At 47.2% G+C, this 25,663-nt stretch overlaps 1 protein-coding gene across 6 annotated transcripts in view; it reads right to left on the reverse strand.

The window, feature by feature from the left end:
* Positions 1 to 25,663, reverse strand: part of HPS1 (Hermansky-Pudlak syndrome 1 protein) — a 67,213-nt gene that overhangs the window by 34,805 nt on the left and 6,745 nt on the right. For 5 of the 6 annotated variants that reach the window (XR_016290005.1, XM_089578214.1, XM_089578218.1 and 2 more), the window contains exons 3-6: positions 14,805 to 14,926; positions 14,639 to 14,744; positions 13,747 to 13,875; positions 4,712 to 4,869 (exon numbers count right to left, since the gene is read on the reverse strand). Coding sequence is in view for 5 of the 6 variants with exons in the window: in XM_089578214.1 (XP_089434340.1) it covers positions 4,712 to 4,869; positions 13,747 to 13,875; positions 14,639 to 14,744; positions 14,805 to 14,926 (515 nt within the window). In the remaining variant the exon portion in view is untranslated. The remainder of the gene's footprint in view (positions 1 to 4,711; positions 4,870 to 13,746; positions 13,876 to 14,638; positions 14,745 to 14,804; positions 14,927 to 25,663) is intronic. The other variant, XM_089578217.1, reaches the window with a different exon arrangement.

A 25,663-nucleotide genomic window follows, 5' to 3' on the forward strand; every position in this document is an offset into this window, starting at 1 on the left:
CACTTGTGTGGATCACGCTTTCTTTTCAAAAGAAAACTGGCCGAAACAACAAGCACTTGACTTGTCCCATTGTAGTTTAGGATGTCCATGTACTTTTATAGACGCAGCAATGTAATGTGAAATAAATGCTCTTGAATAAAGACTACAGTTTCTTGTGTATTGCTCATAAATATTGCAAAGCAAATCAATACGATAAACAACTACCCCTTCTACACAGACAGCTCACTGCAATGAATTTACCTGTTGCTGTCCAGGTTTTGTGAGCTCGTACTCAAGCATGCATAACGTTCTCACAATCAGCTTATGACTGCACCCTTACCAAGCATTGACTTTGCAAGCGTTGCACACCTGCAGCTTTTGTCATATTTATAGAGTGTACTGCCAGCAAACAAAGAGGCTTGTACGCGTCTTCATTTGCTGGCAAGTTTTTGCACTTGTTTGCCCTTTCATACATGAATGCATGCAAAAGCAATCCATGTGCTACCATGCTATGCGGGGAAGCCATTGCTTCTCTCAGCAAAGGGCCCAGAGGAGAAATCGTACCAATAGGGGTTCCAATCACATCAAATAGACAACTGTCGCTGAAACTAGAGCTTTCACAAGCTAGAAAAGGAATTAAACACAGGTGACACCACCACTGAACACTTTCGCAAACTGCAGCACCTAGCTGCAGTGGGCGCCAAACAATCCTTCGTCATATACTCCCTGACTTCATCAGCTTTTTTTCATTTATTCAACTATCCTTTTCTTTCATCCATGATTACATTTATGCCCCAAGGCAATAAACATCAGTGGTTATGGTGCTCGGCTACATTCAGTCACATTTCAATGGAGGTGATAGGCTGGAAGCGCATGTCATGTGCACGCTAAAGAACCCCAGGTGGTCGAAATTATCTGCAGCCCTTCACTACGGCATCCCTCATTGCCTGATTCACTTTGGGACGTTAAACAGCCATAAACCCAAATAAACATCACTTAAAAAATAGTAAGTGACAATGCTGAGCCCCCAGGTAAGCACTACACGGGACTAGATTCAGAGATGCTTCTAATGAACAAAGAAGACCAGGGCCTGGCATGAACAGTTTTGCGGTGACAAAAAAAAGACTGCTGCTGCTCTCATGAAATCCTCAGTGCACTCGTGCCTTCAGCAACTGAAAATGGCACACAAAATATACTGATGCTCCAGCAACATCCATTTTGCACTGCAAATGAATTTTTATGCGCTGGTCAACTCCAGAACCAGCGCTGCAGATATAGTAGGGAAGTTCCAATCTAATTCACCAATCTAGGGTAGATTAGTGTGTGCCAACAGCCGAAACATACAGCTGCTTACACATTTCCTCCCAGCCAAAATGCTTGCTACCACCAAGGCCCACTGCTGATCAATAAGCCAAATTGTGTCATTTGCTGAGTTGGCTTGCTAACCAATGATTACTTGTGGGAAACTCAAAAGCTTCTCCGTTTTGCAACAATTGTTGACTTTTTGTTGGCTAAATGTGTAGTTCAGTTTGTCTTGCCACTGAACAGGTTTTACTTCTGTACTGAACCTATCTGAAGTGGAGAATTTTAGATCAAACAGATTTTGTTGCAATGCTGCCAAACATCACAAAATGAATGAGTGACAGTGTGTTCCTGCTCTTGCCTCTCAAGCATTACTTGGAGGCAAGTGCCACCCGCACACACTACTCCCTTTTGACGAACAGGAATTGGAATCTGGTTCCCTGTACTGTTTTGCCAGAAACCCCCACTTCTGGCTGGTGGACCATACAACACTGGCAATGATGCCTTCAGCCTTTCACTTGAACATAGGCCTGTTTTGTACATCCCATCTGCAGGTTGGCAAACTCTGGCACAGGGGACCCATCATGTTCATGCTTGCCCATTGCAGCGCTAATGCGAAAGGCCCAATGTGTGATCTATGGGTTTGATGTTATTTAGCTTGGAGTTTCAAAGCGACTCAGGCTATAGGACGGGCTCCGAATAATTTCCACTCCCTTTAACATGCACTGAAGTCACATAGTACACTAACCGCTGAGCTACCACTCTTAATCATATGCTGGCCAAAAAGGCATCAACAACCAGGTAGAGAATAATGCACTGCACTGGTGAGCCGTACCTTGAAAAATAGTCTTGTATGCAAAGAAAAGGGGGGTGTTTCCCACAATTTGGAATTGAGTCTTTCCACTGCTATGTATGAAAAAGTGCGCGAGTCACAGTGTTTGCTTTGGCATGCAAGTCTCTCTACTTGGTTTTCAGTTTTTTCTTTGTATTGGAGAACATGCTTAACACAGGCTATATCCCGATTATTATGCAATGGGCAGAAAACATTGTAAAGGGCACGACAAGAATCCACACAAAATGACAGAAATTCTGCACAGTTCTTTGGTCGCGACTCCATACCGATTTCAAGTTACCCAACCACCTAACCATGGCACACCACGCCAGAGTAAGATTGGTCAGGCACTTGGATAGACACCATGGCCGGGCTGAAGAAAACACCACTCCTTCCAGACTGGTCTGAGAGTACTCAGGCCGGGATGCTTCACATAAGGATCGATCTGTGGCAAAATTGGGCACTCCTGCATGGCGCCCCATATCTCAGAATTAACGGGGGCTGGTGCAGGCCACTGGCTTCAATTATGCAGTAGAATTTACATTAGAAATTATGGGACCGCAGAAATTCTTCAAATTACCTCAGATTTCAAACTAACAGTTTGAATTTTTGAGGTTTTACTGTATATGCTTCCTCTGACTGATCCCTGCCATCTAAGGTCATTATCAGCACATTATCACAAATCAGCACATTTTAAAGTATTCATGCTTGTTAAGTAAGCAAACAAAAAACGCACACTTACCGCAAAACCTGGAGGTTTTAATTTATTTTGCATACTTGATCTATATATTTTATACGATTTAGAGGTGCGAACATATTAGGGGACATCACGCCGTGCAAAGTTCCAAGAGAACACCCACCCAAAGTACACACTGGGTGAACTATCAAGTCAAGTGCTAGGAACTTCAAAAAGTGGCCGGACTGACACATCAACGGTACATCCATGTTTATTTTCTCACTCATCAGCGCTGAACCCATCTAAAGATGCATCACTGTCAGCATCAAATAGGAGTTCCAGCGCCTCGTCCGCAATGCTTTCCTGAGCTTCTGGTCCCATTGCCAGTAACTCTGTTTACAGAGGGTGGTTGAATTCCTCCTCTTCAAAGCACGGCTTAAATGATCCTAGGACCGCATCCTCTGAAACAGCCACCTAAACCTCAGACACAAAGCTAGTCTGCTGTGACGGCTTCCTAATGTTCTCCCGTGACAGCCCCTTCCCACAAGGAGGCCCAACAATTTGCATCCCTCAACAGCTTCATCTAGCTGCAGCATGGACATGCGGCCACCATGATTGAATACAAAGTCAGTTTCCTATCCTTACCCTCAGTCTTGTGAATGGGTCAAGGATAAACAGCCACCTACACATTTCTGAAAGAAGCAAACTCCGCCAACTACACCAACAGCACAACCAGCCACTAACATGAAATTAATAGCAAAACAAAAATGGCGACAAGCCCATGCAGCGCTCTACTAGAAATGCACCAATACAAGCAGAAGATGTTTTCCGTAGCAGTCATAAAGTGGCACAGCTGTACCCCCTGCATTTATTCTACTCAACTTTTGCAAAAAGCCTTTACAATAATTTTTTGTGATGAAGTCTGTCTGCATCAGGCAAAGCAGAACATGACGAGTGTGCGGAAATTGAAGAGCACAATGAGAGCTGGCAATTCGATGCCCGCACCCACTGCGCAGAGGGTCCATGCACACCACAGGCATCCTCCTCTCGTTTGTGCCCACTCACAACGACACATGGCTTCCCAGTGGACCAGGTTCCTTGGGACTGCCACTGTGGCAGTTGTTGTTCCATTCATGTACAACTGGAAATGTGTTGCAACTTTGCTGACGTCTCCATTCTTCTTGCGCGATTGAATGACTTCGACCTTCCTCTGAATAGTGTAGCAATTTCTTATGTTGACGCCACAAGCAAGCATGGATGAACAGTTGTGTGGCAGGCAGAGGAAGGATTGTTAACTGGCTGTTTGCGAGCAGTTTCCATTTTTCTCTTGACCACAAGCGCAAGTTAAGCACCAGCTACAGTGGCTTCCCCGCATCATAGGCGTGTTGTGTGAAAACTGGTACAAAATCAAAAGCTACCACCATTTTCACCACAGCCGACATGAGCACAGGGTTCTTGCTGCAAGCGTACAACCCCCTGCACTGCTGCTTCCAGGGAGCTGTCGACAGATGCCAAAGGCATGAATGCATGCTGACTGCCGGACTACAACCCTACACGTCGCTGTTGGTGAGCACAAGATAAAAGCGTAAACCTTGGCGCTAACACTTGCCGCATCCCCACCAGTCACTCGTGTAGTACTGCGGAGCCTGCCACCTGCCATCCGAACAGGTACCATGTGGCGCTGGGGAGGTCAACATATCCATATCATGGCCAACAGTGTTCAATACATAAAGTAGAAATTGCATGTGTTAGTCAAAAATATTTGCAAAGAGTTGGATATAGCCAATAATTCATAATATTCGTGTAAGTTATGACTGTACTTAGCAAGTAAGAAAACAGCTACAAACTGCAACAAAAACTATGCACAAAGATTGCATCAAAATGCCATCAGTCCTGCCTAAAGAACAAACAGTAGCAGCCACCTTGAGAATGACGACACCAGCCGGTGGTTGAAAAGCAGGAAGCTGTGGCATGCTGCTTCCCCTTTGAGACAGCAGCGCTGAACCACCTCCAAGACTTCCTGCAACAGCTGTGTGCACGATGAAGCAATGTCCCTGTTGACTACAACTTGTTCAAGTGCCTGGAAAAAAAAACAATAGCGCACACACATGTGGATGTAGCCAAGGGCTTAAACTTGCGCATATTGTGGGAATGAATACGAAACAGCACAGCCTGCATTTCCTTCATACCCATTAGTTGCTCCCAAAGATTTGCTAACAAGCTGCAGAGCATCAAGAAAGAAAAAGCAGCTTTATTTCAAAGGCTACTGCAGAGCAGCTAGAAGTGCACCATACCACAAGGGAAAATATCCAAAACATGCACCACTTCTAGTTTCTGCTCTTGACATACTTTCCCATACACCCGCCTTTCCATTGAGGTTAAACGCAAAAATGACTGTGTATGAAGGTTTAAATGCATGGTTTAGTTCCCCATGTGGTCGAAATTAATGAACTATGGTATGCCTCATAGCTCAATGTGTTGCTCTGGCAAGTCAATGCTGATACAACTTTTCAGATATCTCTAGTTCCATATTCATTGATCCAGACTTGAGATGAGATTGGAATGCATTAGGCATGCACTCTCAGGTTATCAACAGCAGCTTACCGATATCCCTGAAGAGAAAAGTAAAAGACGCTAGCAAGGACGCTTGAAGTCAGGCTGCGGAGAGCACAGCAAATTACAATGAAGAAAACGAAAGGAATGACATACAAAGAAACAACTATAACAGCATGCACTAGAGAACAAACTTGAGTTTCCATGCCACACGTCTAGCTCCACGCACCCTGCACATTAGACCGAGCTGGTAAGAAAATTATGTAACATGCAGAACTGGGACAAGGGTATCAGAGCGGGTCCCAAAGGAAACACAGCCAGGATAGTAATGGAAGATCTACTGGACATAGAAGGTAGCCGTGGCTGGCTAGCTGGGGCCCAAAGAGTGACGGTATTGACAGTATGTTCACAGAGAAATGGGTACAGAAATCCCAAAATCACTGTATTTCGACCAAGCCATCAAGCCCAAAGTCCATTCTGTTTATAAACAGCTTACGAAAGACACGGTAGCGAGGTGCTGGAAGCAGTAAGAGAATATGTCTGCTTAGGGAAGGTAGTGACAGCTGATCCGGACCATGAGAGGGAAATAACTAGAAGAATAAGAATGGGGTGGAGTGCATATGGCAGGTTCTCTCAGACCATGAATGGCACCTTACCAATATCCCTCAAGAGAAAAGTATACAACAGCTGTATCCTACCGGTACTCACCTATGGGGCAGAAACGTGGAGGCTAACAAAGAGGGTTCAGCTTAAGTTAAGGACAACGCAGCGATCTATGGAAAGGAAAATGATAGGTGTAACGTTAAGAGATCGGAAGAGGGTGGAGTGGGTGAGGGAACAAATGCGGGTTAATGACATCCTAGTTGAAATCAAGAGGAAGAAATGGGCTTGGGCAGAGCATGTAATGCGAAGGCAAGACAACCCGTGGTCCTTAAGGGTAACGGAGTGGATTCCAAGAGAAGGCAAACGTAGCAGGGGGTGGCAGAAAATTAGGTGGGCGGATGAGATTAAGAAGTTTGCAGGGATACGGTGGCCCCAAACGACAAAGGACAGGGTTAATTGGAGAGACATGGGAGAGGCCTTTGCCCTGCAGTGGGAGTAGTCAGGCTGATGATGATGATGACAACAAAAGACATACAACTTTGATGCTAACAACATACAAAGCAGGCCTATTAAGTATATCCCTCCTGAAATCGTGCAGTGTTTGACACATAATTATAAGCTCACTCTTCAGGCCTTCCTGCCAAGATGCAATTTGTAAGACAGACAATTACCTCGCCCTACTCGTCCTCTGTGGTTAGCTTCCCCGTGATGCACCCTCCCTAGTTACCTCAACTAACGCGTGTAGGGTACAAAGGTGTCAGCACGCGCTCCGCTCTCTGTCAGCGGGGTAAGAACATTCGCCCGCCAGCTCACCCCATCGGGTCTTTCCCCTGCTCTAGTGCAAGCGAACATTCGCTCAGACGTGCTTGATTCCTTAGCATATTTTGTTGCTTGCTGGCACTGTTGTTATAGCAATAAATGCCTGATTTGTGTCAGCCAGAGTGTCGTTCCTTGCCCCCTCAGAGCAAGGCCCGCCCTGGTCGGTGTGCGCTCGGTAGCGTACGCGATCACAGGGTGGGGTACAGTGGTTTTGAACTGTGTCAGTGGCGATTGAATGGAGGAAACGTATTTATCTCCCCCTAATTAAAACCTCCACATCTGGCACCCAACGTGGGGCCTGCTCTTGGAACATTGGACTTGTCTGTTCGGTATGAGGAATGCTCTTTGTCCGGACTCGACAAGTGCTAGGCCTAGAGTGAATTTTGATCGCTAGGACCTATGGCATGCTTTCTTGAGTGTGAGGTGTACTGCGCTGCAGCAAGATTGAACTTTTCGACATGCTCAGCACATTTTTCATCACTGGAGTTTCTTCAGCACGAGAACCACTTGGTCTGCATCGAGGAAGCACAAGGCCAGCGCCAGCGGATTTGCCGAGCCCAAAGCTAGTGAGTACAGAAGCCACGTGGGTGGTCTGAATTTTCTGCACATATTTTTTCTCTGCTGTCTCTCTCAACTCTGGGAGTCACGGCTCCAGGAGCCGGGCGGCCTGGGGCCACGGGTGCCGCTACGAGCTCGCTGGAATTGCAGCTCGGCACTGGGCGCTCCGACACAGTCCGATACGGTGGGCACCTACCGCTCAGAAGCTGCTTCGTGCAGTGAGCTGGGTAGGACCACCCCACAGAGCTGATGTCTCCTCATGGCTCGTGCATGTAACCCTTTTAGGGTCTTTGCTTTGTTTACAGTCAAGGTCTAAGGCTTTTCGGAGCTGCCTGCACCAAGCTGGAAGAGACACGACCACCGGACCGTAGTGCTGAGAGAGGGCGCACTTTGCTGCCCACCCATTTTGTAACCTCGCATGAACTGAGCAGTCTCATCAACTCAAGAAAGGGCTTTGTTCGCTCGATTTGCAGTTGCACAGCTACCAGACATGTTTTGCTAGCGAGTTAAGCATTGCGCCACGAGGCCCTTGCGGACACCATTTCCCCTCCCGTAACCTATGTTAAAGGCATGCGGAGTCTGTTTCGGCAATCTTGAAGATCCAGTGGAGCCAACCAGGCTTGCTGTCCCGTGCACATTGTCTCGCTGCCGCCTGCTGCGACGGAGCGGCCTGTATCCTGCTCGCCTCATCCATCCGGGGCAGCCGTGGCGAGCCCAGACAGCAGCCACCTCCGGCTGCTGTTACCCTGGCGACTACTGCAGAATCCTGGCCTGCAGTGGTCAACCGGCCCTCCTCTTCGCGGGCCTGCGGACACGTAGTCCACAGGCCATGCGAGTCGTCCCAGCGGAGACCGTACTGCGGAATACTGCGGAAACCTGCATGGACGCTGTCGGCGTGACCTCCGCTGCAAGACCTGCCTCAAGGACACGAAGACGAGGATACTCCTCCATAGCATGTACTTGTAGGCGCGTGGGTCTATTTAAGGTTGGGGGGGATGTGGGGACTTTGCCCCTCGCCTTCCCTTTAGGTTGGCTTCCCCGCAATGCACCCTCCTTAGCTTATTTAGTTACTTTAATTGAAAAGGGAGGGCGCCTGTGTCGCAGCGACATGAGCACCACAAATGGCGTGATTGCTCTGCGCGCGTACGAGACGGCCTTTTATGGCTTGGGACCTGGGACGTGTGCAGACGCTCACGCGCGACGCTCTGCTCTTCGCTGGCAGGGTGAATGGCAAAGCCTCGTGGGGAGGAATGTTCTCCCAAATCTCGTCCCGTCCGGCCGCGGACCGGCCCTGCCCTATTGTGGGCAAAGATTCGCTCGTAACTGTGCTGGTGAGTCGGACATCCTCGATTCCTCAGTGTATTTTGTTGCTAGCTGACGTTATTATTGTTGTAGCAATAAAAGCCTGTTTGCATTTTTCTTGTTTGTGTGTTTTGGCAGCCAGACTGTCGTTCCTTAGCGAGACCCGCCGTGGTCAGCATGCGCTCGGTAGCGTATGCGATCACGGGGTGGGGTCCGTCGGTTCTGGACTGTTTCAGCCGCGCTTAAGTGGGGGGATAATGATAATGCAGAAGGGCAGCACTTTTTTTCCGCGGTTCTCACGAGATGCGGCCCTTACATGGAACCGGTGTTTTTCCGCTAAAAATTTCTGCTACAACACAGCCCCTATTACGCGTCCAATTTTTACGCGGTGATACCCATTTTTATGACAAATTAGCGCAGGCGCGACGAATCCTTCGAATACACAATGCATTACAAGTGCGGATTGTGCCCGCGCGATCTGCGCAATTGACAGGTTGGTAGTGGTTGCTTGATCACTGTATTACTTTACTGGAAAATTTCACGTGATCCTAAGTTAAGATCCACCTAAGGTGCGGCGCTTGCAACGGCTTGGAGCGGCGCGTCACCACCCAAAAACGCGCACTCGCGTTTTCTTGCACAGTGAGGCGCACCCAACACGCCTGCACCCCATCCTGGCTTTTGCACAGCATAACATTTGTCAATCCTTTCTGGTGCGAACGCCGAGCGAGCTAGCGTCGACGACGGACCGCGTGTGCGGGGTTCCAGGTCGAGCACGGCACGCGGGACGACGCATTCGTAGTCGTAGCTATTTTTACGCGGCCAAAATTATGCGCGCATGAAACAGTTTTTGGCTCACTCTTTTTTGAATTACCGGCGGCCAAGTTGGGGGTGCGGCCCTTACACGAGTACAAACGGTATCTCAAGCAGTTCTCACAAATTTTTATATGCTTAATAGCTATAACTACTAACTTGCAGAAAGCCTGCACTGACAACAATACATGGTTAATGTAGTGACATTCTCCAAATATTTCTAGGAGCCTGATATTTTCCTAAAAAGAATGTTATATCCATGCTTGCTTAATGCACTCATTATCATCATGTCAAATTACTGACAGATTAAAAAATGAGAAAGTAATTAAAAAATCCAGGAATGCCACTGCATAAGGAATTGATCCACGAACACAATACAGCAAACCACACGAAAATCCATAAGCCATTGTTGTGCTATGCTGTCTGCAAACAGGGGAGTCTGATCAAAAAAAACACTTTTGAGAAAAGTGGCATCTTCACAAAGATTCCAGCCAATTTTTTGCTACCTAGAGTCAAAAAAACATTTTTTAAAGCCACTTCTGGGCTGTTTTTGGAGAAAATTGTATGGGATATAAATAGACCTTAGAGATACAAGATGTGGTGTTTTCTAAAATTCAATCTGTTTCAAGATTTTCCTGATTTGAAAGCCACATTCCCCCTTAAGCAGTGACTCCATGACAGTGTGTGCCCAGCGCCACCCCGCGTCAGGCGTTAGAAAGGGGCTCCATTTGTGGTCGCGCTTGTTCCCAATTTCACACAGAAAAAAGCAGCTCAGACTCATTCCGGGGCAGTAGGGGACGCCCTCAGTTTAGAGAGATTTAGCACAGCGTGACCTGCTCCTGCGGGGACCCACTGCGCACGTGCAGACCACCCCGAGGACACCACAAGGCACTGGCCAGCTGTTTGCAAGCCTGCTCAGTCGAGACCAGGGACAGTGGTGGAAGCAGATATGCCAAATCTCTCTCTATAGATGGGTGGCGCAGCCGTACAGACACCAGGGCGTCTCTTGCCGTGAGCACACGAAGACCAGCTCCAGCATACGCAGCAGACACACGGAGTCAGGGCTCTGCGCGCATGCCACAGCCTGGAGGAGGTAGGCTGAACCGTAGCAAGAGTTCCAGAAACATTATTCGCTTGAGACAAATACTTTGTTGATCACTCGAAACGAACAGAACATTTTACAATTCAACTGAATACTCAAAATTATTCCAGAAGAGGGCAAATACGGGCTGGTTGGTACATGTTTTACGAATTGGAAAAACAGCGCAATGAAAGACGACACAAGAAAAGGACAAAACACCAGCGCTGACTCGTGCCATTTCATTTATATGCTGCCTCACCTGTAGCAATAAACCATTTAGTTGTTAGTCAGCGCTGGTGTTCTGTCCTTCTCTTGTGTCGTCTTTCATTGCGCTGTTTTTCCAGTTCAAAAGTATTGAATATTAGCACATGCCTACTTACTGCCCAACTTCTGCCACTCCATTTTACCTCAACTTTTACAACCCACCTCAACACTTTCCAGGCCTCTTCCGTTTTCTCTTACCAATCATACTATTCTTATAGGCGGTGGCTTCAGCTCCCCAGTACCTACTAGGGATACCCCCCCCCAGGACATCCTCTACACATACACACGAAACAAAACTACTTTTCCTTTCTTAATACACCTGACACGCCGACATGGGCAGGCATCAAGACCCAACTCTTCAACCTCAACCTCCTTCCGCAATTGACACACCAAACAACTCACCGAAATCTACATACCCCCCTCCCAACATGACGTAATCTGAAAATTCCAGTTCAGAAACAGATGCCCTTTCAGCCGTCCAGAACTTGGTACTACCTTCAGCCACTACAAAGTCCCTTTTTGGGACAATGGGACACATACATCCCACTTTGTTCCCCACACTAAAGGTCTCATGAGAAGCAGTGAGATGCACGAGTCCCATTTATGCTGCCGCCTATGTTAAGGTTTCAGTGCTTTGTTTAAAAATGGTTTCAGCCGCGACTACTTGATGAGGTAGCGAACCAAGACCTTGAATTTGTTCTTTTTTTGGTGGAGCGCAGCAAGTTTTTGCTATATTCGATCTGGCAAAAAATAATCAAAATGCCCAGTACGCGATTCCTTTTTTCTGCACAGAGAGGAACAACTCTAGATCACAACGTGCACCTCTTCAGGAGATTTGAAATAGAGATTTGAGTTCAACATTTAGCTAAGCCTAACGAGTGAATTTTGAGGGGTAATTTTCAGACCTATACAGAGTTTGTTCTTGGGCGTCAAATCATCTATAACCAAACATTATAGTGTCCCACAAAGGGTTAACTCTTTCGCTACCGCAGAAAAATGGACGATTTGGAGTGTACGGAAAGAAATTTTTTTTTCACAAGAACTAATACACCCAGCACATATTGCAATGCATGAATTTGTAGCTTATTAGTTACACTTCTGAATGAAACAAACAGAAAACTTGTGTGTGCGAAAGTAAATGAACATTTATTTGTGAAATTAGCTAAAAACACAAAAAAAGTATATAGCAAAAACAAAAATTACCGGCTGCACTAAGCCAGAACTTGATTAGAGAAAAACTGGAATATACAAACTGTTGCACATGTTTATAGCTGTCATTATTCACAGTTCCAGCTATGAGAAAAATTTACTGCACTTTCCATGGCCTGTCAAGTCAGGGGTCATGACTGTGGTGCCACTGTGAAGAGCAATCAGGGGTGAAGATGTGAAGCAGAGGTAGACTGACAGGTGCTTCACATAAGGCTTTATCTTTGTTCCGCCCTTGTTCTCTGATAGCCGAGCTTGCAGTTTCTTCTCTTTTTAATTTTTTTCGGTTGGTGTTGAATGGATTCTATGGGAGGATTGGGGGTGTGGACTTCATTTCCCTCATCATACCCGAAGATTTCTCGAATGAGCTGCTCCCGGAAAGCCAGCTGATAAAATTTGGCATTTTAGGCAAGCTCTAAAACATCAGAATCAATGAAATAAGTTTTAGCGATGTGGTTCGAAAGCCAGGACACTTTCCAAGTTTTGCCAATAGATGCTGCCGCCACTGAATCATCCGGGTCCGTTACGTGCAAAAAAACAAACAAAAAAAGCGAAAAACCAATTTTGAGAAATGATTTTTGATAGCTAGAATAGATTATTCTGGTATTTCAGTAGAAATATAGTCGCGGCAGGTCAACAATTCCAGTGTATATGATGATTCCAATGAACATCAGCATCTCCAACAGATTCACATCTTCCCATGAGCCATCACGCCGAACTTGCTGAAAATCTTCATGCATGCATACTTATTAGTGTTTCCGCACACGGTCTTCATCATTTCCGCCGTGAAGAGCATCAAAAAAAAGTCGAGACGTCAAGCTAATCTCCGAGCGCAGCTCCGCAGCGATGTGCCAATATGGACACCTAGCTGTCGTCTTGGTTGAAAAACGCGACGCGACCTTGAGCATTTGGCAAACTGCCTTCGCCATACGTTGTCAAGACCCTGAAGCACAAAAATAAACCACTCTCATCAATTACAAACCGTATGAACCGCAGAAAACTCACAGCGAACCAAAACAGAACTTACATGCAAGTAAGCGCTGACATTCCAGGCTCCCGAGGCGAAGTCTCGCTGTCGAAACCGAAATCCAACGTTTGTACATTGTTGCCCGACTAATAACCGCTGCTTTCGTCGCAAAAAACGAAACCGAAACCAGCCGACGTACTCGGTGTCAGCTTTCGTTTTCGAGGAGCGCGCGGCGACGCGGACGCCATTTTCTCCGGCTGACGCCGCTGCGGCCGTTCAAAGTTTTATTTTTCACGGCGCCCCCTCATGTCAAAACACTGAAACCAAGGCTGCAATCAAAAGAGCAGTTGTTGAGCTTGCTAGCTAGATGGCGGAGCACGTAAACGACTCTCCAAAATGAGCTTTTTTGTGCGGGCGATTTGAATCGATCATATGCGATCGATGGCCTATGGCGCGGTAGCGAAAGAGTTAAAGCACTATCATACAACATACATTTTAGAAATCTTCCAGGCTCTGCCAAGCAATTCTTAGTAAACACCATGAACAAACATTGGACAGAGGGAACACTCCCTTCTGATAGAAAATTTTTTTTGAATCCCTCTCATATCCACGGCAGGTTAACCCGCCGCTTCTCTTTCTAACCTGCACCCCATTTCACTCACTTAAAGTCTGGGTAAAACATTTGAGCGCATGGCTCTTACATGGTTCCTCAACTTTCTTGATCTATCACACAAACTTTTTCCCACCTTCCCCAATTGGTTTTCTATCCTGTACCACTGCCCCAGGGCCTCTACCTCATTTTCCAATGCACCTTCTTTGATCCTCCTCTTTCCTAGATGCATGCTTTGGTCACTGTAGACATCTGCAAGGCATGACCCTAACGGGCTGTGACTCCAACCTCTACACAACTTCTTCCTCCGCCACTGCAAAAATGCAAAGCAGATTTATGCCCTGTGGACTATGCCAACACCATTACTACCTACAAAGACTAACAGCCATGCTACACAGACACAAGGATTGAGAGGTGCATTTTGGTGGCATGTTTTCTTCTCTACAATGATGTGAAAGACACCATAATGCATGAATCATCATGTGGTATTCACCTATGACTGCAAAATAATTTATAATTGAATTTTTCTGTTACAAGCATGTAAAACAAGCGTGCCCTTTGTTGGTGGTATTAACATCCTCTTTGAAGTGGTGAGTGGCCATGTTTTGAAGGAGCTATTGAATAACTGCTCGGAGAGTTCCAGAGGTGAGTAAACAAAATCTTCATCTACTCTGTCCATACTGACAGGCAGAGGAAGGCTTGACCAGAATATGCTGTGGTTTTGTAACATTACCCACTGCATCTCAAGGCACAAATGTTGATGCTCTGGCAAAGCCACATGCATGACTGGGTGAGCCGTGAACAATGGACCAGGCACAACCCACTTGAACGCACACATACCAATTGTAGCAGCGACGCCTGGGCACTGCAGGTTGCCTATACATACAACTGCAGGCTGAGCTAGCAACACTATGCAGATATCAATTTTAATCGCAGCACTAGCCTTTCTTCGTACAAAATGATTGACAAACAAAATAATCGATGTGAAAGGCTTCTACATTAACTATCAGCCACACAATCCAACTGCAGGAGGCAAGCTTTGCACCGATATTCCACTATGAAAAGAAAAGACCTACCTCAAACAAGAAGGCCTGGTCCTCCTGCCTCAGTCGGCAGTAGGTTTCCATCACCTCAGCCAACAGCTGTGACCTTGGGCTCCCACTTGCAGTGTGTGGCTTCAGCCTGCAAGAAGGCCATCCTTGCATCTTGCCTGCCCTTTCCCCACTTGAGAGGTGTACTTACTCTTGCAAAGCTGGACCAAACAGCCTTTGAATGAGAGCAACAAAGACCTTCAACCGCTTCCGGCACACTGCCTCAGAGTCTTCTTTTTCCGAGCTGATGCCCAACACTGTCCAGTCATAGAACTGCAAACCAGCAGATAGCAAGGACAATGAAAATGCACAAATAACCAACATTTTGCAGGCTACACATGAAGAGACTAGGTCAACTACGGACCTGCACAGCTGGCAGCCAATTTTAAAACAGTGCAAAAAAGACACGGACCACAGGAAGAGACGTACAAATGGGTGCAGCACCCGTTTGTATGTCTCTTCCTGTGTCTTTTTTGCACCGTTCTAAAATGATCAACCATCAACTCGCCCAAGCTTTTACCTTAGCAGCCAAGCATGTTGCTTAGAAAAAAAACTCGGGCATCTCTGCGCACAACGTCGTGACCTTAAACCGCAAAAGTTATGCGCAGACATGCCCTCAGCGCCAGCGCGTGCCCAACGAAGACGGCCCGGCTGCCGGCCGTCACGCCCATGTGTTCGCAGCCAAGGCTACACTCTTTCACTCGCCACCAGGGGGCTGAACTGCTTCTCGGCGTTCTAAATAAAAGTATGGCTTTAGGATATCAGGTGCGTTACCTCCAGAATGTTTGCGTCGTGAATGAACCCCTGTGAGATCGTCCCATCAGAAACGTTTAGAATAGGGGGGGGACCCTATCGTTTAGCAGGGTAGAGGAATAGCAGAGGCCATGGTGCGCGTGCTGGAACCTCAGAGCCGTGAGACAGTCGGAGTCAAGAGCCTCTGCACAGGTTGTGTTCACTGCATATCCGGTCGGCGGCGGCGCCCGTGAGCACATTCAGCGATAGAAAATACACATCATTGAGATCTGTTTATGAGCTGAGCCAAGGTGCACCGGGTGCCGCAGTCTCCCTGTAATCAAATCACAGTGCAGGCTCGATTTTTGGATGTCGTATCAGCCGTGTTGCCACATTCACATATGAAAGCACAGGTAGCCCCAAGAACTCCGGGGGTGTCGCCCCTCAAAAATTTCCACTGAGGAGGCAGTGCCTGCTTGGCCCGCCCCTGTCTCAAAGTGTTTGCGCTCAGATCAGATTTCTGAAAAACACTTCAAGGATGTTATTAAAGAAAAGCACACTGTGGCTGAGTTAGTTGGCTTCAGATAGCCTGTCTTAAAGGTCTTCGTTTGAGTAACCTAAACCAGTCACTTACCAACAGAAGTTTGTTCGCTGACCTGTTTGCAAGCACAATTTGCAGAATTGAAACAGAGCAGGCGCCAACTTTTTTGATGCATTCAGTCATTTCTCGCGCACGTATGCGTGTTTATAAAGCTGACACTATATGTTTTATATACATGTCACTTTAGTTTTATATACATTACACAAATACAAATAAGAAAAAAATAATGAATATTTAAATATTTAACAATATTTAAATACTCAACACTCCTCTCGTAGAACAGCAGCGCCTCTTGAAAAAAAGGTACCACCTGGGATTTTGTCAGTACTCCGCGTCTGAGATAGCGTGCGAACCACCCGCGCTTGGTAGCAAGCCTGCATGAGTGTGACTTTGTGGTTTACACGTGAGGACCTTTAGTGTGATAGGAGTGCGGTGGTTGTCTGTAGCATTATCTTTGTGTACGTGTAGTGCGCTGTTTTGTTTGTTGTTCAGTCATTTTCAGTCAGGCTTGCACGCACACAGGGCACCTACCATTCAACATCGTAGGCACACTTTTGTGTGACAGCGACAGCCCGACATCGTATGTGTGCTTGCATGCTACATTATTTCACTAGGCATCCACGATCGAATAGGGTTCAGGTTTTGCTGTTGCTACTTTGTAAGGGATGTCAGTTCTTATTCGGAGCAATACGGCACGCGCACGGCGCATTGTGCGCTACAGCGCAACTATTTAGCTGCCACAAATATCGCTACCTGTGAACGCTGTCACGTCACAGAACTGACTGAGCGACTTCTGCAATTCAGGTAACCCCCACAAGGGGACTTCAAATCAAACTGGCACCACACATCGTTTTATTTACCAACTGCAACGCCAGCATGAGCAGTGGCAGCAGCACACGACACTGTGCCAAGCAGTACGGCTGGACTTGAGTAACCTCGCTGTGCCACTCGAGAAGGTACGCCCCTCGGATTATTGTTCTGTGCACTGGGGCCCCACTACTCCCCTAGCCCTCTAAACAATAGGGTCTCCCTATCTAGTGGGACCATCTCAGAGGGGTCTTTTGACGATGACGCAAACGTTTTGGAGGCAACGCTCCTGATATCCTAAAGCTACATTTTTAGATCTCCGAGAAGTAATTTAGCCCTGCCGTTCACAGTTCAAAGCGGCGAGCGAAAGAATGTAGCAAGCACATGACTCCTCGCATGCAACGGGCACAAGGGCGCGACGGCCGAGCCGGGGCCGTCTTTGCCGAGCATGCGCCGCTGCTAAGGGCACTAAAGTCGCGTCATGTGTACACATCTTCCAGTTTAAGATCACGACATCGTGCGTAGGGACGGAGTTATCGCAAGCAACAGGGGGGGTGTGCACGAAAGCCAACAAAAGCCGGCGGCGCAATGCATTGTGGGTGAGCGGCCATCGTAGTACTCCTTAGCAAACGCCCGCTACAGTCTTCGCAGCCACTACAGCAGCATGCTGCGACTATGCACGTATGTGATAACTGCTCGAGTGACATGCTACAAGTTGCCTGTTTGCAAACAGAATGACTTCAGTTCTTTAAGATTATGTAGCAATGCTATCCGAATGCAATAGACAACATTACGAGGACAAAACAAAAGCAATCGAAAAGGACCCTTTCAAGCAGCGTGCAAGTGACTGCTTCAAAGACATTGGCTTGTGGCCATGCGTGGATTCTTCGGACATCCACGTATTCTTGGTGCTGAGGACCAGCTTTACCACTCGTAAGTCGCGGAGGGCACTGGAGGCCCACGAGCGTCTGTGAAGGAGGTGTTGGCCGACACCACAATCATAATAACAAAGGTAAGGCGGCTTCTTTTGCACCATAACATGTGCTGATTGCGCGTCTTAATCACAGCTAAACCACTCGCAAAGCCTCAACCAGGATCCGTTAACAATGAGGGTGCTGCCCAAGAGCACCATAACATGTGCTGACTGTGCGTTTTATTCACTGGTTAACCACTCGCAAAGCCTCAACCAGGATCCGCTAAAAGTGTGGGTGCTGATCGAGAGCGACGGCGACATAACAGCTGCACACTACATCTGCATGGCAGGCTGAGGGTGACAAAACTATACTGCGCATAAGCATAGGGGATTAAGGCAAGTTAGCCAGTGCACCACAGGCCGTGGAGACCTTAGGCAATGCCGGCCCATTCAACAGCCTTGGACTAGATGTCGGGGTCATAGCTGGATCTTAGCTTTACCCAAGCCTCTTTACAGGGAAGAGGCAAAAATTCTGAGGGAGGCTTACGGACTTTGCACATCCAGATCATATGGTCGCAGTTATCTTCCTCAACCACAAAAGCGGCAGGAGGTATTGATATCCTTTTTTATGAATTTAGATATGTAGTTTGAGTTGGGGAGGGTCCTCATCATTAGCTGTCTCCACATGACCTGTCGTTGTCGGGTCAGTGTTTTATGGAACGGTGGGAGAGTTCTTCTTGCTTTGTAATGTGTAGACTTTGTGATATGCTGAGTGGCTCACCAAAGGGTGCCAGTTCCTGATTTTGCGCCACCGCTCGGCCGGCTCATTCTAAAGCGTGTTGGTCGGCAGCCTCACCGGATTCCTTGCGTGAGCTGGGGTCCATATGAGTTAGAGACAAGATTCTCTTATTTCTGTCAGTGTTTGTGCGGCGGGACCGTAGACCCTACCCATACTCAAGTTGCTGACCGCCAACTTCGAGTTGCTAATATGGTAGTAGCGTCAGTAAAGGCGATGGCCGCGGCATAGCGACCCCCTCGGCAACTAGCGGTCTAGAGGTGGAAACCATCTCCATCATAGCCAATCTGGCTGGTTGACTGCTGAGACGTGTAGCTCTGCATATATACGTGTTGTGCAAGTAAATGCGCACCACAGAATGCTTCTCTCAGCTAAATGGGAGCATTATTAGAGCTCAAATTTTGCACTTTTTACTATATGACTCTCCATTGTGTTTCTAGAGCAAATTAAATGTATTATTTTGCTTGTTTACTTCATGCATGTCATTTTATTTTTCTTACGGCAAGTACCTGTTGTGATCATGTGTAACATTGTTTAATACATATGTATAGAAAGTTGTGACCCACTGTTTTTCTGCCAAAGTTAGCAGCTGGGTGTCCATAGTGGAGTCAAGCTGTCCAAGAGGCAGCTTTTACTGTGGGCATCCTGCCACCATGTACATTTTGGTGGTGAAATAAACATTATTACTATTATTATTATTATTAAATGATCTTGGAAAAGAAGTGGTCCCGGGAAAATCCCAGGTTTTCAAGGACATGTCCAGTGCACTCTCCAGGTAAGGCAGCTTGGTGTGGAATTCAGCGAGAGGGGGTCATTGTACCATTTTATTTTCAGTGGTACTGCCACTGCAGACTAGTACATGCCACTGCTGAAAAATGAGATTCTGCCTAAGCTGAACCAGTCACATGCAGCAAGAGATCTGCATCTTTCAGTACGACGGTTCCCCAGCACACTACGCCTCAAAGGTTCGGCGTTTTTTGGACGCAAATTTCCCACACACAAGTGGATGGGCTGCGGGTCAGCAAACATGCCCTGGCCTCCGAGGTCACCTGATCTCACCCTGTGCGATTTTTTTTGTATGGGGCTTCGTAAAATCACACCTGTGTACACCACCGGCACATCAACAAGCATTGCTGCGCTCAAGGCCCACATTGAACACATGTTTGAGCAGATCACTGATGAAATGCGGGCAAACGTTTTCAGAAGTTATGAAGATCGCCTGGAGGTATGCATTCAAGCCAACGGCGGCCACGCTGAAGGCTGAGCGGCACAGGATCTCGAGAACACGTTTAGAAACAGCCCTTATCAGGGCCACCAAAATCCTGCCTGGTGAGAGTTAACACACTGCCGCTGCTCCTTACCCGTCCCTCCGCAAATTAAGGAGAACCAAATGGTATCCACACAGACATCATAGTACAGAAATGCTTTCAGGAGGGTGTCAAAGCGCTCATAGCATCTATTCTATGGCAATGTACGACATCAAACTGCAGCGGTAGCGAACAGACGAAGCAGACGACACTCGAAAAGATGTATTGTGATAGGCAATCGAAAGTTTCCAAATTTAGCGCAGTTTTGGTGAAACTAAGTTTTATGCGACCTTTAAAAAACCAGTTGAAAGAACATCTTCAAACCTCCTGCAAAACACCCCTCCTTTGCGGAATTTTCACAGGCAACAAACGAGATGGCACCACCAGTTTGATCGGTGACAGAACAGCTTGATTTACTTCATCATCGCCGCAGACGATGCGAATATGCGACTTTTTTTGATTGATTCAGGCAAGTAACCCAAACAAATGTAGTATGAAACAATGCCGACCAAATCCCATTTCGGTGCTAAATTTGGACTCAAACTATCCCCCCGCTTACGTGAGAGAAGCATTCTACTGCGCGCGTTTATTAGACTATATATTATTAAGACTATTAAAATAGCACGTGCTCCATTAGCTTGCCTGAGTAGGAGGTCAGATCAGCCTAAGGTTATCAAGGTTAATCTACTTGTTGGGCTTGGGGATAAAAATCATCTCTGCATGCTTCCAGGACTGGGGTATGCTACCTGTCTCTGCACTCGTTCAAATAATCCGTGAGTGTGGTGACTGATTTCAGATCTAGGTTCCGCTACATGGCAGGGAACGGCGAGGCCTGTGCTGCCATTCTTTTCTTCATCGAGCATGGTGTGCGTGCACAGCAAGAACGTTCTTAGACCGACAGAGCGAATGCCTGGATCCCAGTCCATGTACAAAAAGTGCAAGTTCGGCCCATCGCTGCCATGGATTTCGTGTCCAGTACGGTTAAGAAAAAAACCAAAAAGTGGAATTGCTTCACCATCAATATTCTAAAGTCAGGACATCGGCCACTAGTGACAACCATGGATCCTATGTACAGTGGCATGCACAGGCGCGAGCAAGTGGAGAGACTACAGTTCCGGCAGCAGGAGTGGCTGCGGGGTCGCACCGCGGCACTGCTATTTCGAGCCGCGTGCTAGCTGGGAGAGTGCTGAGTGACGACAAACTTTGCTCTCGCGTGGCTGATCGTGCTCGATAAATTTCTACTCTGGCATTCAGCTACTCCACTGCTGAAGGTCGCGACCAAGGGGAACACGTGACGCACTGTCCAAGTCATGGCGCCGCCGCGCAGTAGCGGAGCAAGCTGGTGGCAATTCAGCGACAAACATGCATGGTACTCCGAAGTGGTAAAGGCTGGTTCATCTTAGTTGCACCGATGTTTCATATTTTCTCCACCCTGAAGAAGGTGCGATTTTTTTTTCTGCACCCTGAGTTGCGAACTCGTCTGCAGGATGTTTTTTTCCCCTAACGCATCTAATAGCGTATTCTAATCAGCGATCCGGAACAAGATTTCTTGCTTACAGAACCGGAAAGCACGTTTGAAATGGTGATTTCCTCAGTTCTGATTAGCTACCACGGTGTATTCTTTCACTTGCTGCCCTTCACCCCAACCATCAGCAGTAGAGTAGCCGAACGCCGCACTAGAAATTTATCAACCATGATAAGCACCCACGCAAGAGTGGCGAGAGCAAGGGCGATGTTTGTCATCACTCGGGGCCCTCACGCGGCGCGCGCCCGACGGAGATGCCAGAGTAAAATTAATGACATGGGTGCTATGAAGTCTGGCCACAATGGGCAACATGGTGGACGCAGGAAGGTCTCACAGTATCTGTTGCTGGGGAATATATACAGGGTGTTCTGTATTTATCTGTCTGGGTCGTAAAATATTCTCCTGCACAAACTACTTGCCTGTTTGGGATCAAGCACAGACCATAGGGTAGCTTATGATAATCTGCATTTTTCAACAAATAATTTAAACATCAGAACTTGCCTCAATTGTCCAGAATCAGCAGAAAAACTACAGTTGTCTGCACAGAGAATTTTCGTCTAGGCGAGCGAAGCAGCAGATTTGACAGGCTGCGCCATCTGGGGTACTACGAGACTTACCCCAGCTCCGAGCAGGAATATTGGTTGCCTCGCAGTTCACCAGATGGCACAGCCTCTCAGATCGGCTATCCTGCTTGCCTTGATGAAAATTTTACGCACAGATGACACTAGTTTTTCATTTATTCCGGCCAGTCCAGGCAAGTTCCGATGTTAAATTATTTACCAAAAACCACAGACTATCATAAACTACCCTGTGGTCAGTGCTTAAGCCAAAAGAAACCAGTGGTTTGCACAGGAGAATTTTTTTATAACTCGGACAGATAAATACGGAACACCCAATTAGACTTCCTCTTGTGCAACGTAAACTCTCATCGTTTTAAAGCAGGCGAATGCATAAATGAGGCTGAATACTTGATTTCAGCTGGTGTGAAAGGAAAACTAGCCAATGAAAGCTAGATTGTCGTGCTTTGCGTGCAGACATCCAGCGTAGCTGTGGCACACACGAGAGGTCTCCTCGATTTGGCTGCACTTTCTGCACGAGTTCACAAAAGTGCCGTGCCAGTGCAGTGCCAGTTCTCGTGGCGCGAGTGTAGCCTGACACTAGTGCTCTCAGTGCAGCGGTGAAAAAGTGCAGAAACGTTCGTCTGCTGCGGCCATGTGGTGGTGCCTGTCGCGTGGTTAAACATATGCGCGGGATTGTGCTAACTGTACTGAATGCTCTGCGTTTGTCAAAGTAGTGCATATCTCGTGGAGCTGCTATGAAATTTGTTAATTCCAAAAGTTGTGAAGAATTTGACATCGTCCTTTCCGCTGCGTTTTGCAAAGTGGCGCAGGCCGGTCGACCGTCACCATTTCAATGGGTACTTTGAAGAGGCAACAAACTTTGAATTCGAGAGGTTACTCAGACTTCCGCTCGAGACGACATTTGACAGTTCATACACACGATTTGGGCTGTTGCTGTTCTATCACAAAGTGACTGCCGCAATTACAGAAGGAAAGAGTTGCCTGATAACTGGAACTATATATGAACACAACTCACGTCCACTGTCCGCGGACGGTGACGGCAGAGTGACTATCAGAGACTAAATGGCAGGCGTAGGTGTGGGCTGACGGCGACCTCAAGGCCAGTCGATCGCTGCAAGTGGAGGTATACTGATGTCGTAGCAAGTCATCACAAACATAGCGATCACTCACGTATTAAAAAACATCTCACCATCTGCCTATTTATGCAAATGCTCCATCGCGCTGCGAGTAATAATAATATTTGCCCACAAAAGAGAGGTCGTGTAAATTAGCACATGCGAGGCTGGACAGAAAGATGAGAACGCAGTGCGCCATATGCCCGCCAGTCGCTTAGGCACGTACACAGGCAAGCACTCTCGCGCGCATACACACACACATACGCGCACTGTCATTTCAGCTGTTTATCAGTGCCAGCACGGTTATGCAGCCACCTCAACCATGGTCTCAACGCCGCTCACTAAAACAAGCGTGGCCATGGAGCCGTCTGCTACGGAGGGTGCTCGCCGGGTGGCTAGTGCACGAGAACTTGTGCAGCACTACGTCAAATCGAGTGCCAAAGTGCAGGTGGCGCTAGCTGCACTGGCAAATCGAGTGCAGCGCCGCCTGAACTGGTGCAGCCAAATCGAGGAGACCAGAGATAACCGTCAAACTCATCGATGTGTTTCATGAGCCAGCAGTGAAATAAGCGAAGTAGTCGTGTACCACTCGCCTCTCCGAATAGTGCACAAATCTCCGCTGCACTTACACACTACTACAGGTAAGAACCACCGCGTTGTCAGTGATTGCATCATGGAGCAGGGAAATATAGGGCGGCCCAGGCCCATTTACATAGTACGTGCAGTTGCATACTGTTTGGCTGGGAAGGTTAATGTACAGGGTCGTTCACTCTTAGTTAGAACACGCTAGCGCATGGCCGTGCTCTTTGGAGGGTCACTGTGGCCGAAACGGCTGCGCATCGAAGCGAAGTGGCAGATGACGCGAAGCACCACGCCAGGTACACCTTCTCTGGCGCCACTTTGCTGCGATGAGCGACTGTGTCGCACGCGGTGGCCCTCTGAAGAGTGCGGCCATGCGCCAGCGGGTTCTAACTAAGAGTGGACGACCCTGTACACCCGGCCAATTTTTTAACAGTATCGTGCGACCATTAATCTGTCAGCACCTTATCATGGCGCGGAGCAGCAAAACCAGCGAGACTAAGCACATGTGCTACACAAGACGCTTATTCCAACTTGTTTGGCTGGATGTACCACGCTAGTTAATTTTTTTTTGCATGCAATAATTGACAATATACCAATTTCCGTCTGATTTTTCTTTGAATTCGTTGTGTTGTGAACACAAGCCGCCCTGCTGTGTAACCCAGTTCTTCAGTGGAAGCTAGAGAAATCACAAACATATTTGCTCGACACAAGCTCGATATATTTTGACACAAGGACAGACGCTAGTCTACAACTGCCGTTTATTGAACAAAGACATGGCTTATAAATCTTCTCACGGTGCAAAAAATCACACGCGGAAATCGGTATGCTAACAAAAATACAGAAGATTGAGGCTGTGTTCGTGGCTTTGAGGTTTGTAAAAGTTGAACTTGCGCCTCTGCACATTGCCAATCCCGTGTTTACCCCTTCAGGCTCTGTACAAAATTGTGTACAGATGTGAGCAGGCTTGACTAGAGTGGTTGTCTGTGAAGCAAACTAAGCGAAAATTTAACACAGGTGCTGGGCAGCATGCATAATGCCTGCACTCTTGCGAAGCTTCATATACATTGAAGACACACAGTGTACTTAACACAGCAGTTGCGTTATGATTTGTTCTGGTCACGTCTGCACATTGCCAATTCGCAACTTTCATGGGAGTCTGGTAGAGCTACCAGGGGTTTTATTTTTTTCAGACCAATTTAGCAGTAATCATATCGCAACTAGGATGCTTTTTCATGTTTGCCTCTGCCCGAGCAGAGTGTTTCAATGCATATTTTCACTCCGTCTTTTCAGCTTGGTGCTCAGGCGCAATTACGGAACAGCAGGAACAGCTTAATGCAATGCCAGATATGGTTGTAACCGATCAAGGTGTCAAATCATTGCTACAAAACCTAAATGCGCATTCCGCACCAGGTCCTGACGGCATTCCTAACTATATTCTAAAATACTGTGCAGAACATATCAGTCCCTTTTTGGTTACTTTATTCAACAAGTCACTACAGACCGCGAAACTACCTATAGACTGGAAAATAGCCAATGTTACACCAGTTCACAAAAAGGGCGATCGCAGCCAGGTTTCCAATTACCGCCCCATATCTTTGACATCTGTTTGTTGCAAAACCCTGGAGCACATAATCTATTCTGGACTTGTAAAACACCTTCAAGACAACAGTTTTTTCACATCAGCGCAGCATGGCTTTCGATCAGGGCTGTCATGTGCAACGCAGCTAACTGAGTTCATTCATGACATTGCATCTGGGATGAACGACTGTTTTCAGATAGATGCTATTTTTCTAGATTTTAAGAAGGCCTTCGACGTTGTGCCGCACCACCTTCTTTTAAAAAAAATGTCATGCCTTGGTCTCCCTGACTATCTGTTCGGTTGGCTACAAGATTATTTAAGGGCACGCCAGCAGCAGGTGGTAATCAATGGTGCATCATCCTCGCCTGTCGATGTTTTATCTGGAGTGCCACAGGGTTCGGTGCTCGGACCATTACTGTTCCTCATATTCATCAATGACATACCTGTCGGCCTCAGATCCACTGTCAGACTG

The sequence above is a fragment of the Amblyomma mixtum genome, chromosome 3 (assembly GCF_055824585.1).
Source record: "Amblyomma mixtum isolate Tamu chromosome 3, ASM5582458v1, whole genome shotgun sequence".
NCBI classification, from domain to species: Eukaryota; Metazoa; Arthropoda; class Arachnida; order Ixodida; family Ixodidae; genus Amblyomma; species Amblyomma mixtum.